The 12,626-nt window shown below is 44.0% G+C and overlaps 1 protein-coding gene across 19 annotated transcripts in view; it reads left to right on the forward strand.

Annotated features, from left to right (window-relative positions):
* The window catches only part of KMT2C (lysine methyltransferase 2C), a 335,375-nt gene that overhangs the window by 283,831 nt on the left and 38,918 nt on the right, over positions 1 to 12,626 (forward strand). For all 19 annotated transcript variants that reach the window (XM_073334588.1, XM_073334594.1, XM_073334591.1 and 16 more), the window contains 5 exons: positions 218 to 2,104; positions 5,765 to 6,090; positions 7,023 to 8,827; positions 9,573 to 9,684; positions 12,462 to 12,540. In XM_073334588.1, the coding sequence (XP_073190689.1) occupies positions 218 to 2,104; positions 5,765 to 6,090; positions 7,023 to 8,827; positions 9,573 to 9,684; positions 12,462 to 12,540 (4,209 nt within the window). The remainder of the gene's footprint in view (positions 1 to 217; positions 2,105 to 5,764; positions 6,091 to 7,022; positions 8,828 to 9,572; positions 9,685 to 12,461; positions 12,541 to 12,626) is intronic.

Here is a 12,626-nt window from a genome sequence, read left to right on the forward strand (position 1 = left end):
TTTTCCCCAGTTGGTCAATGGGGAGCATGCCAATGTAATTTAGTTTCATAAATGACCAGGCATTCTGCCCCCACTGTACTTAAGCTTTTAAATTATTCTTAACTGATCTCATGTGTCTCTAAAGATGCTAATTCATTGATGCTCAGTCATCAAAATGCCCTTGCTTATGTTCCCTGGACTAATAAATGTAACCTTTTCTCTTCCCATCTTAAACCAGCAAATGCGTCAGAAAAGTAAGCAGCAAGCCAAAATTGAAGCCACACAAAAACTTGAGCAAGTGAAAAATGAGCAGCAACAGCAGCAACAACAACAACAGTTCGGTTCACAACAGCTTCTGAACCAGTCTGGCTCAGACACACCTAGTAGTGGGATACAGAGCCCCTTAACACCTCAGACTGGCAATGGAAATATGTCCCCTGCTCAACAGACATTCCACAAAGACCTATTTACAAAACAACAACTACCTGGTACCCCTACTTCAGTATCCTCAGATGATGTGTTCCTCAAACCACAAGCTCCACCTCCACCCCCAACCTCAGCTAGAATGCCAGTACAGGATCTTCTTGCTCAGTCACAGACGCCTCAGCCTCAATCACAACAGATGTTTCCTCCAAGTTCTACAAACTCTAGACCGCCCTCTCCAATGGATCCATATGCTAAAATGGTGGGAACACCTAGGCCACCACCTGTTAACCAAAACTTTGTTAGAAGAAATACCATTACACCAGTGGATACCTGTCCTCCACCATCATCTGTATCCAGGCCCATTCAAGTAAGTGAACCAGCAGGAAGCAGGCCTTCACCAGCTAGAGATTCATGTTCTTCATCTCCAGTTAGCAATGACCCCTATGCAAAACCACCAGATACACCCAGACCTGTAATGGCAGCAGATCAGTTCCCCAAACCTTTGGGGGTACCAAGATCTCCCATAATTATGGAACAATCAGGGAAAGTTCCTTTAACAACTGGAAGCAATGACGCATTCACTAAACCAGCTCCTAGAACAGATATATTTCAAAGACAAAGAATAAGTCCTGCTGATCCATATGCGACCACCATACGACCACCACTGACTCCTACTCCCATTGTTGATGGCAGCCCTGGACCCTTTAAAACTCCAATGCGCCCACCACAGTCCCCACAAGATCCTTATGGATCAATGCCACCAACACCAAGACGCATTGCTGTTGATCCATATGAAAGGCCTGTCTTGACACCAAGGCCAGTGGATAGCTTTTCCCACAATCAGTCTAATGATCCATATAGCCAGCCTCCTCTGACTCCTCACCCTGCAATAAAGGAGCCTTTTGCCCATCCACCCCGGGTAATGCGACAGCAGAGTGACTCTTTCTCTCAGTCTGGACCCATTTCAAGGCCAGCCTCTCAGGACCCTTATTCCCAATCTCCAGGTACTCCTCGGCCATCTGCTGACCCTTATTCCCAACCTCCAGGAACACCTCGACCCACCACTGTTGATCCATATATGCAGCAACCACCCACGCCTAGACCTACACAGCCAGCAGATTTATTTGTTCAGTCTCCAGCAAATCAGAGACATTCTGATCCGTATGCCCAACCTCCTGGAACACCAAGGCCAGTTATTAATGACCCTTATTCTCAGCCACCAGCAACTTCAAGGCCAGGGATTCCAGAGAATTTTAACAGACCCACGGGAAGACCAGGACTAATGCCAAATCGAGATCCTTTCCTGCAGACATCCCAAAACAGAGGAACTACTCTGCAGGGCACTTTTGTAAGACCATCAGATCCATGTTCTCAAACTCCAAGACCAGCAGGACCTACTGTAACAGAATCATTTAGCCATGCTCCAGCAGCCCCAGCACATGATCCTTACGATCAGCCTCCAATGACTCCAAGACCTCAGCCAGAAACTTTTGGAACTAGTCAGCATGCCCATGAAGCTGACCAGCAAAGGTCTGGATCTGAGGGCAACTTTAATGCATCTGCAAATTCTCCAATGAGCTCTCAAAGGCAGCAGTTTTCAACAGTCTCACAAGCTTCTGGCCCAACACCAACTACAGGAGTAACAGATACACAGAATACCATGAACATGTCTCAGGCAGACACAGAGAAACTAAGACAGGTGAGCTCAGTATACAATTTAATGTTTCTGCTATTAAAATGTCACAATTAGAGGAATCTCCCCTTTTACATTGTTATAAAGTGGGGGTGTGAAACACAAAGCCCATTGGCCAGCCCTTGGCCACTTGACATGTTTCCCTGCCCCTTTTGACAAAATCAGAATATGCAGAATGCAAGTTTTCAATATTTTTAAGGCATAAGCTTCTAATTCTTATGTTTATGAAGAAAATTTTCTGAATTGTGACTAAGATAGTGCCATCTAGTCTGAAGCAGCCGCTCTAAAGGTATTTCTACACCATAAATAAAGGTGATATTGTAGCATGAATAGGCATACTAAGGCTAAATTTGATCTAGCCAGTAACAGTAGTAATGAAGGTGTGGCAACACAGACTTCAGCGTTGGCTAGCAACCCAAGTATGTACCTAGGGCCCCTAAAAGGGTTGTTCTGGGGTGGCTAGGCCATGCCACACATCTTTACTGCTATTGTTACCTGCATAAGATAGATTAAAGCTAGCACATACCTACCCATGCAACTGTTACACCTTAATTTGCAGTGTGGACATAGCCTAAGAGTTTGATCCTACACTCATTGATGTCAGTGGCACAACTCCCATTGATTTGAGTGGTGTCGGATCAGACCCCAAGTGAGATGCAAACTGCTGCCATTGAGATGTGTGTTAAATCTGAAGCTTAATTATTACACTTTACGTACCAGGTTTTCAGAAAATGTAGGCGTGCTAGTATACATGGTATAAACTGAGCAGTTACTCATGCAAATGACCAAATAAGTGGCAGAAATAGATGTGATCTCAAAAGTGCTCTGTTTAGTTTTTCCCCCCCACAGATGGATGCTGAATAAGACAGTAATTTTACTGCAGTAGAACCTCAAAGATATGAACGCCAGAGTTATGGACTTACCAGTCAACCGGGCACCCTGTGGAACTGGAAGTAATCAATCAGGCATCAGCCGGGGGAGACACAGGGAAAAAAAGCAAATACTGTACTGCCTCTGGGCTTTGGCTCAAGGCTTCAGTGGGGTGGGGGAGAACTGGGGCTGCAGCTGCATGATGGGGGGTCAGGGGTCCGGGCAAGCGGGCAGGGTCAGGGCTTGTGACCCTTGGGAGCATCAGAGCTTTAGACCTAGGGGGAGTGCTGGGGCTCATGGCTTCACCCTGTGGCTCCATTCCCAGCTTCAGCCCCACAGGGGGTGCCGGGGCTCAAGCCTTTAGCTACAAGAGGAGCACTGGTTTCAGCCCCAGCACTCCCCCAATAGCTACAGCCCCGAGCCCCAGCTCACTCGCACCAACTGAAACTGGCAGCAGAGCTGTGGGGAGCCCTGAGCCTCAGCGCCCCCTACAGGGCAAAGTCGGAAACAGAGCTGCAGGGCTGACACCCTGAACCCCAGTGCTCACCCCAGGTCTAAAGCCCTGAGCCATAGTGCTCCCACGGGGCAGAAACCCTGAGTCCCGACCTGGGGCCATGACCCGACCACACACACACACACATCCCCGCGCAGCTGCAGCCCCAACCACCCTCTGGCTGAAGTCCGCAACTTCTTGTTCAGAGTTACGGAACATTTCAGAGTAATGAAAAACCTCCATTTTCGAGGCATCCATAGCTCTGAGGTTCTACTGTAACTAAATCACAGTTGCTACCACAGGGCCTTCTACCCACAGTTTTGTTAGCAAACTTCTCAGCATCATCAGAAGGAGATACAGTGTGGATTGAGGATCCGTTGAATGAACCTAACTATGTAACCCTGGCCCACTGACCATGACTGAAAATGCAGTTCAGCATTCTGCATAGAGTATTTACCACCTCTGATATAATGTGATTATTTCTGGCCTTGACACATCTCAGACTATTGGACCTTAAAATTGTGACATTCGAATGTAGATAAAAACTGTTTTGTGTCATTTTTTGAGATTTCTAAATGTTACAGATTAAAAGTTTTCTTTACCTTCAAGAACTTGAACAGTTGGACAGACCTGTGAGGCGTTTAATAGGATTTTGAAGGAAGAGTAAAGAAAAAGTCACTAATATTGTAACAGTCTAAATTGTTTATCGACAGGCTAGGTACAGCAGGGTTATTGGCTGTTTGAGTTCACACACAGTCCTCTACAAGTGTGCCTCCATGATTACTTGGAGGGACTTTTGCTAGAGGTTATGGGGTAGATTGGTTTCCATGCAAATTCGTCCTTTCTCTGTTTGAGAATGCTGACGTCAATTATGTTGGTGATTTCTGCAGTATGTCCACCTGACTATTAGGAACTGGACCAAGAACACCAAAACATGTCACATAAACCACCAAATAGCAAATAAGTATTAGATAGTAAGGTCTCTTGATCACTGCTGTCCTGGACCACATTCCTTCTGGGATTATGCTAGTGTAGATTCTGGGAAAAATCAGAAGGCAGAAAGTCCACCTTGGGATGGGGATGTGGCTGAGGCTGAGGTTAGAATTGTGGAGCTTTAATCTCCTTTTGTGTGAAGGAACTCTAGGAGCCTAATGCAGCCTAAAAATTGACAGTGCTGGCCAGGAAGGGGGCCTGGCCAGGGTAGCGTCTGCCACTGCTGTTAGACCAAAAGTAGTTTTCCCTAGCTAAATTTCTGATCACCTGACCTCCTTCAGAATTCACCTTTCCTTATTGCGCAAGGGCACCATTGGGGCACAAAAGTATAAATGACAGCTCCTTGTGCTAACATTAGTGATCTGTCCTGTTAACCAAGACATATACGTTAGGCATAGTATTAATGTAAGTGTGGGTTCTTATGTTAACTGAATGTATTATCCACTCCCCACTATTCTGTTCACCTCTGTCAAGTCTCCCATAACACCTTGCATTAGTTGAAGTAAACTTTGGCTTAAGTAGATAGGAAAACTGTCAGGATCTAGACATATGGGTGTTTTACCATAACAACAGATAAGGAGTTATTCTCTCACACCAGTCCTGGAATGTCCCAAAGGAAAAGGACAAGATAAATGATTGTTCTACCCTGGTATACACCTAGGAGGTGCCTTCATGCCCTTTGGTACCTGGAATGCCTGTATTCAGAACAAAGAGATTGGGGGTGTACCATGGGATCAGAAAAACAAAATAGAAAGCTGATTGGTTAAATCTAGTTTCAGATGATGCACAGAGTACCTTTTTACATGCAAACAGGATGAGTATAAAAAGAATAACTTTAGCATTGTAACTTTGGAAGCATCTTCTTTGTAAGGTGAATTTAACAACACTGCATGAGAAGGCTTTCTAGAAACTGGTCTCATATTGAGCCTTTCTTTCTGTACTATACTGTTATTGACTTTGAGCAATAAAACTGACTGGTATTGGTTGTTTGGTCTCTTGAATATATTTCATAATGAACTAAAGTGTGATCAAGCAATTTACTAAACAATTTATCAACAGACCCTTGGTGAATAGGGGGCCTTGAGGTGAAAGATCTCACTAGCCTCTTACCAATACCCTGAATCATGTCATCTGGTTTTTGATTAGTTTGCAAGGGAATTATAGGGGGGGGGGGGCGTTTTTAGTGAGTGGGAGGAAAGATTGTTCTGTTTATACAAGATTCTTGGCTCTTGGGGACTTTACCCAATAGATTATAACATTTTGAAAGTAGATTTATTTCAGTAGTGAACATAATATATTTTTTAATCCAGCGCCAGAAATTGCGTGAAATTATTCTGCAGCAACAGCAGCAGAAGAAGAATGCTATCCGTCAGGAAAAAGCACTACAGGATCCAGCCACGCCTCCCCATGCAGCTCCGCATCAACACTGGCAGCAAGAAAATCTAAATCAGATTTTTAACCGACCTCCTCCTCCCTACCCTGGGAATATTAGAGCATCCATCATCCCTCCAGGTGGTCCAAGGTTTGCAGTGTTCCCAAAAGATCAACGTGGACCATTTCCTGCTGATGGGCAGTTTAATAGACCCCAATTTCCAGGAGATATGACTGCCATGGGAATGAGGCCTCATGGTCTTAGGTATGATTTTTGATTTCTTAAAATATAAGTATTTAAGAGAGAGTTCTAAACTGTTATAAGGATTTCCTGTAAAATGGCCTGTGCAACACTGATGTAATTTGCCTACCGCAGCCCCAATCCTGTAACCACTTATACACATGTTTAGTTTTAAGCACATGTGTAATCACTTTGAAGTAAATATATAAAGTTAAGTATGCATGTAAGCATCTGAGGTTATTGCAGCCTATATTTTTACTCTAGTTGATTGTGTGTGTTACTGGAAATTGTTCAACAATTAAAACTTAGTAATACATTGTTGGTTTTTTGGCAGTTTGGGGGAGATGAAGGATGGGAATTTTTTTCCTTGCATTATGCCACCTGTGTATACAAGGCCCATAAAACTGCATTTTTAGGCATTTATAGAGAAAATTATTTAATCCAACTTTAGTTTTGATTTATGAATATGGTGTCAATGAAAATATTATTGTCCTTGTGTAAAGTATACACAATCAAGAAACAACTTGTATTCTGTGTCATTATTTTTTTAAGTAGTGCCAAGATGTGAAATAAATATCAATACTGAAATATTGGGGGGGGTTGGTCCCCCAATTTTCTTTTACGCTTACTGAGTTCAATTAAAATATGGAATGTCTAGCAAGATAGTTTTTGCTGTAAGAAGCATTTTTATCCAAGATTATTTGGGTTGAGGGGTTGGTACAGCACAAGTTGTTTGTTTAAACATAATGAATGCAGTTATTTTAGTTATATTTTTTCATTCAGTTCAGAAAGCTCACTTAAAGTTTGAGATTGGTCAAAATAAAATATTTATTTAAATGTATTAAAGAACATAATATGCAAAATATTGAAGCAATTAGTTGTTTTCTGAAATATGCCAGATCAGGTGGGCCAAATGAATCAAGAGAACTAATTCTTTAATAAATCTTTGATTTCAGATTTGGGTTTCCAGGAGGTGGACATGGTCCACCAACAGGTCAAGAACGTTTTCTTGGGCCTCAACAACAAATGCAACGCGCTGGAGTTCCACCACAGCTGAGAAGATCTTTGTCTATAGATATGCCTAGACCGTTGAACAACACACATATGAATAGTCCAGCTGGACTGTCTCAGCATTTTCCACCACAGGGTATTCAGGTTCAGCAACACAATATACTGGGGCAAGCATTCATTGAGTTACGCCACAGAGCCCCTGATGGCAGACCAAGACTCCCTTTTAATTCCTCTGCTGCTAATGTTATAGAGACAGCACCCCAGCATCAGCGGCATACAGGATTCATACCTAGGCAGGACTTTCAGGGTCCAAGACACATAGATCCAGTGAGACGTAATCCTCAAGGTCTAACTAACCAGTTACAGATGTCTACAAATTTGGAGCATTTGCCACAATCTCAGCAGGATAATCATGACCATCCGCCCGTGCTTGTCATGCGTTCTTTAAGTCATCCCCCGGTTAATGATGCTTTTTCAGGGACTCCTTTGCCTACATCTGCACCCACTGAGACACCTGGGAATCTACAGATTCCCAACCAGCCAACTGGATTAGAAGAGAAGCTTGATTCTGATGATCCCTCTGTAAAAGACTTAGATGTCAAAGACCTGGATGGGGTTGAAGTCAAGGACTTAGATGATGAGGATCTTGAAAATCTAAATCTAGATCCAGAGGATGGGAAAGGAGATGAATTGGACACTTTAGATAATCTAGAAACCAATGATCCTCACCTTGATGACCTTCTGAGATCAGGGGAATTTGACATAATTGCATACACAGACCCAGAACTTGATCTGGAGGATAAAAAAAGTATGTTTAATGAGGAATTGGATCTTAGTGTTCCTATAGATGACAAATTAGATATCCAGAGCAAGACAGAAGAACCAAAACAGAAAGAACAAAGTGATAAAACTTCAGTCCCTGCTGATGCTCTTTCTCCGCAGAAGAAATCTTCTATGGATAGTGAGATTAAAACAGAAGTGCTTTCTCCAAACTCATTAGAGGAAACGAAGTCTGAAAATGAAAAAAATGGTGGACATGTGGAATCTGCAGGCCCTCAGCTTGCTGCTGAAACAAAGTTAAATGATGGAGAAAAAGCTCCTGTGCAGCCTAATAATCCAGAATTACCTGACAAAACTATTACTGCGCATCAGGAAACAACTGTGTCTAGTCCAAATGCTGCTCAGCTGCCTGCTCAGGGTGTTATAAGTTCTTGCAGTATTTCTGGGTCCACACCAGTCCTTTCAAGTCTGCTGGCCAATGAGAGTTCAGATAACTCAGACATAAGGACATTAGGCTCTTCACCTCAGTCTTTGCCAGCAACACAAACAAATCACGTATCGGGTGTTTCACAAACACTAATGACATCTGCTGGACAAATCTTGGAAAACACTTTAAATTCAAATCTGACCGTGGTTTCACGAATAAACCATAGCTTCTCTCAAGGGGCAACAGTAAATCCAGGATTTATCCAAGGTCAGTCAACTAATCACAGCTTTGGGACAGGACAACCTGGTAATCAAGCCGTGGCTTTGGCAAACCGCCCTGGTCCTAGTGGCATATCTGGTCCCCAGCAGATAATGCTCCCTCAGACTCTAGCCCAGCAGCAAAATCGTGAGAGACCTCTTTTGCTAGAGGAGCAGCCCCTTCTTCTGCAGGATCTTTTGGATCAGGAAAGGCAGGAGCAGCAGCAGCAGCGACAGATGCAAGCCATGATTCGTCAGCGTTCAGAGCCATTTTTCCCCAATATTGGTATGTATGTGATATCTTTTTTCATGCCGGTTAGTTCACTAGACAAATACCATATCAATTTATATTATTTAGATGTATAAAACAGGTATTTTAATCCACGGCTTGTAATGTAATACGAAAATGCTAAAAAACATACTGCGTCAATGTGTGGTACAGGAGTCTAAACACAACTGGAGCTTTCTGACTAGCGGTCACTGACGTATCAATATCAATAATGTCTACTAAGTGCACAAGTCGGACTCCTTTTCCTGGTTTTTTTATATATATAAATTCTATTTCATAATAGCAGTAAATTCCTTCTCCATGTCACTGTTCATGGTGACTAAGGCAGCCCTCTCAAATACCTCCATTAACTTGGTGGTGATTGTAATTTAACAGATTCGCCCTCTAGCCATGTCTCCTGTTCCAGCCTCTCTCAAACTAATATCCCTTCTTTTGCGTTTCTTGGCTCGCTGTAGCAATGAAAGTTATTCCATTTGCTATAATAGCACTGTCAATCCTATTCCTGAGATGCTTGCAGAAGTGCAAGTTTCTTACAGAATATAGAAACCTGCATGTTAATCCCTAGTTATAAAGTGAAGAAAAAAATTAATTTGCAGTATGCATGGTTAAATGATTGTAATACAGTTGATTTAAATTCAAAGGGATTAGTACATGTGCCAATACTGGAAATATTCATTATGTTGGTAGTTCAGTAAAATCAAAATGTTCAGCTATGTAATTCTTTACTATTTTTGTTTCATAGATTTTGATGCAATCACTGATCCCATAATGAAAGCAAAAATGGTAGCTCTTAAAGGTATCAATAAAGTAATGGCACAGAGCAATATGGGGATGCCACCAATGGTTATGAACAGGTAGGCAAAAGATGACACTATTGTTTAAAGTAAAAGTGACCCAAAGTAATATAATTTTTAGCCACCAGCATCAATAGACCTGAAGAAGAGCTCTGTGTGTCTTGAAAGCTTGTGTCTCTCACCAACAGAAGTTGGTCCAATAAAAGATATGAGCTCACCCACCTTGTCCCTCTGGAGTCTGAAAACTCATTTTCAGCATCAGCAAATTATAGACCATCACAGCGAATCATAGTAGTAAGATGTGGGAAAAAGCCCATGTTATCATTTAGCTCATACTCTACGGCAAAATAGCATTGCTACTGGACTGGAATCAGAAGACCTGGGTTCCATTTTCAGCTCTACCACTGACCTATTGTAAGACTTTGGGCAAGCCACTTCATCTCTTTCTACCTGAGTTTCCTCATCTGTAAAATGTGTGATGATATATACAGTAGAACCTCAGAGTTATGAACATCAGAATTACGAACTCTCCGGTCAACCACACACCGCATTTGGAACCAGAAGTGTGCAATCACGTAGCAGCTCAGACCAAAAAAAAAAAGCAAATACAGTACAGTACTGTTTTAACCATAAGCTACTAAAACAATAAAGGGAAAGCAGCATTTTTCTTCTGCATAGTAAAGATCTATGAATCAAAATTGCTATTCAAGATTTAATTATTTTATTGTTATTACTGCCATAAATTTCCTAGTGCTTTTATCTAGACTAATTTTAAATGGTCCAAGCAATAGAGCTTCCAGCACTTCCCTCATAAGTCTCTACTCTATAGTGTAATAAAGCTGGACTGTTAGTAATGAAGACTTCACTATGGTGGTCCATGCCCTTGCCACTTCTAAGCTACATTACTGCAACTGTGTCTATTTGCAGCTACCCTAGAACAGTGTTTTTTAAAGCATGGGTCACAACCCACTACTGGATCGCAGCATGTAAGGCGCTGGGTCGCCTTGCTCTGGTCAGCACTGCCATTAAAAGTCCCGTTGACGGTGCTGCCCAGCTAAGGCAGGCTAGTGCCTACCTTTTCCGACACTGCACAGTGCCCCGGAAGCGGCCAGCAGCAGGTCCGGCTTCTAGGCAGGGGGGCCACAGGGCTCCGTACACTGCCCCCGCCCTGAGCACTGGCTCCACACTCCCATTGGCCAGTTGCTGGCCAATGGGAACTGGGGGGGTGGGCCTGCAGGCAAGAGTTGTGCGGAGCCGCTTGAGCACCTCTGCCTAGGAGCCAGACATGCAGCTGGCCACTTCCAGGCCACAGTACGGTCCGCGGTGCATCCCGGCTGCGTCGCTGACCAGGAACTGCCAGAGGTAAGTCCGTACCCCAACCCCATGCCCCAATCTCCTGCCACAGCCCTGAGCCCCCCCCCAAACCTGAAACCACTTCCTGAACCCCAAACTCCTCATCCCCAGCCCCACCCCAGAGCCTGCATCCCCAACCCCCTGCCCCAGCCCTGAGCCTCCCCAAAACCAGAGCCCCTCCTGCACCCCAAACCCCTCATCCCCAGCCCAGAGCCCTGACTCCCTCCCACACCACAACCCCCTGCCCCAGCCCTGAGCCTCCCCAAAACCAGAGCCCCTCCTGCACCCCAAACCCCTCATCCCCAGCCCAGAGCCCTGACTCCCTCCCGCACCACAACCCCCTGCCCCAGCCCTGAGCCTCCCCAAAACCAGAGCCCCTCCTGCACCCCAAACCCCTCATCCCCAGCCCAGAGCCCTGACTCCCTCCCACACCACAACCCCCTGCCCCAGCCCTGAGCCCCCCCCAAACCCAGAAGCCTTTCCTGCACCGCACACCCCTCATCCCTGGCTCCACCCCATAGCCTGCACCCCCAGCCCAAAGCCGTAACCCCCTTCCACACCCCAACCCCCTGCCCCAGCCCAGAGCTTGCTCCCACACCCTGAACCCCTCATTCCCGGCCCAACCCCATAGCCCTCACCCCCAACCCTCTGCCCCAGCCCTGAGCTCCTCCCACACCCCAAACCCCTCATCCCCAGCATCCATAATTTTCTTCAACTGGGTCCCCAGGAAAAAAATTCGAAAACCACTGCCCTCGAAGAGCACTTAGACACTTGTGCTAATGCAGATTGTAGTGACGCCCATCCTCAGTGGGCAGGATAACTGTGAGCACTGGCTTCCTCTTTGTTTCTAAATGCAATAAAAGGAATTGATTGTGATATTTAGAAGCCATGATCTAGGACACAGCCCCATGACAAATTCCATCTCCTTCTGTCTTGTCATTGGGGTTAAGCTCTTTGGGGTTCCATTTGTTGTTGCTCCCTGGAGTTACAGTGTCCCAGTTTAGCAGCAGTGCCTTTTAAAAAACTATTTATAATGCCCAAAATGCTGTTTACCCTAATTTGTGCAGGTATTTATACTGTGGTATCTAAGCACATTGAATCCTACTTTTTCCATCACATAGCATTTAAAATTCAAGCACAGAGACTTCTCGAGTGATCTGTATGTGTTCAGCTGTCCTTATGAATCATCACTGTTAGGAAACTCCAGGTAGCTCCTGGTATTAGGCAACATAAACCATTTTTAGTTAATGCCTTTGTGAATTATAAGGCACAACAGGTTGAACTTAAGACAAAGTGTTACAAGGGTGTAATAAGAAATATCATTTTCAAAATCTGGCAAGTAATTAGGATGTAGTAGTTCTAACAAATATCTCTAAAAGGTTGGAAGTTTTATTTTAGATCAAAATAATTTGAAACAATGCATCTGTACTAAAGTGCTCACTGGTTTTAAAAGTCTGTTATAGCTGATCTTTATGTATCAATAGGTTTCCCTTTATGGGTCAGCCAATGTCAGGAACGCAGACTAGCGAAGGCCAGAATCTTATGCAGCAACCAATTACACAGGTAACATAACTTAATATGACAGTTACAGCAGAAGTGTTTATAAATGATGAATATTTTATTTTCTTCTTAAAAGGAATTGTGATTTA

Source organism: Lepidochelys kempii, chromosome 2 (assembly GCF_965140265.1).
Source record: "Lepidochelys kempii isolate rLepKem1 chromosome 2, rLepKem1.hap2, whole genome shotgun sequence".
NCBI classification, from domain to species: Eukaryota; Metazoa; Chordata; order Testudines; family Cheloniidae; genus Lepidochelys; species Lepidochelys kempii.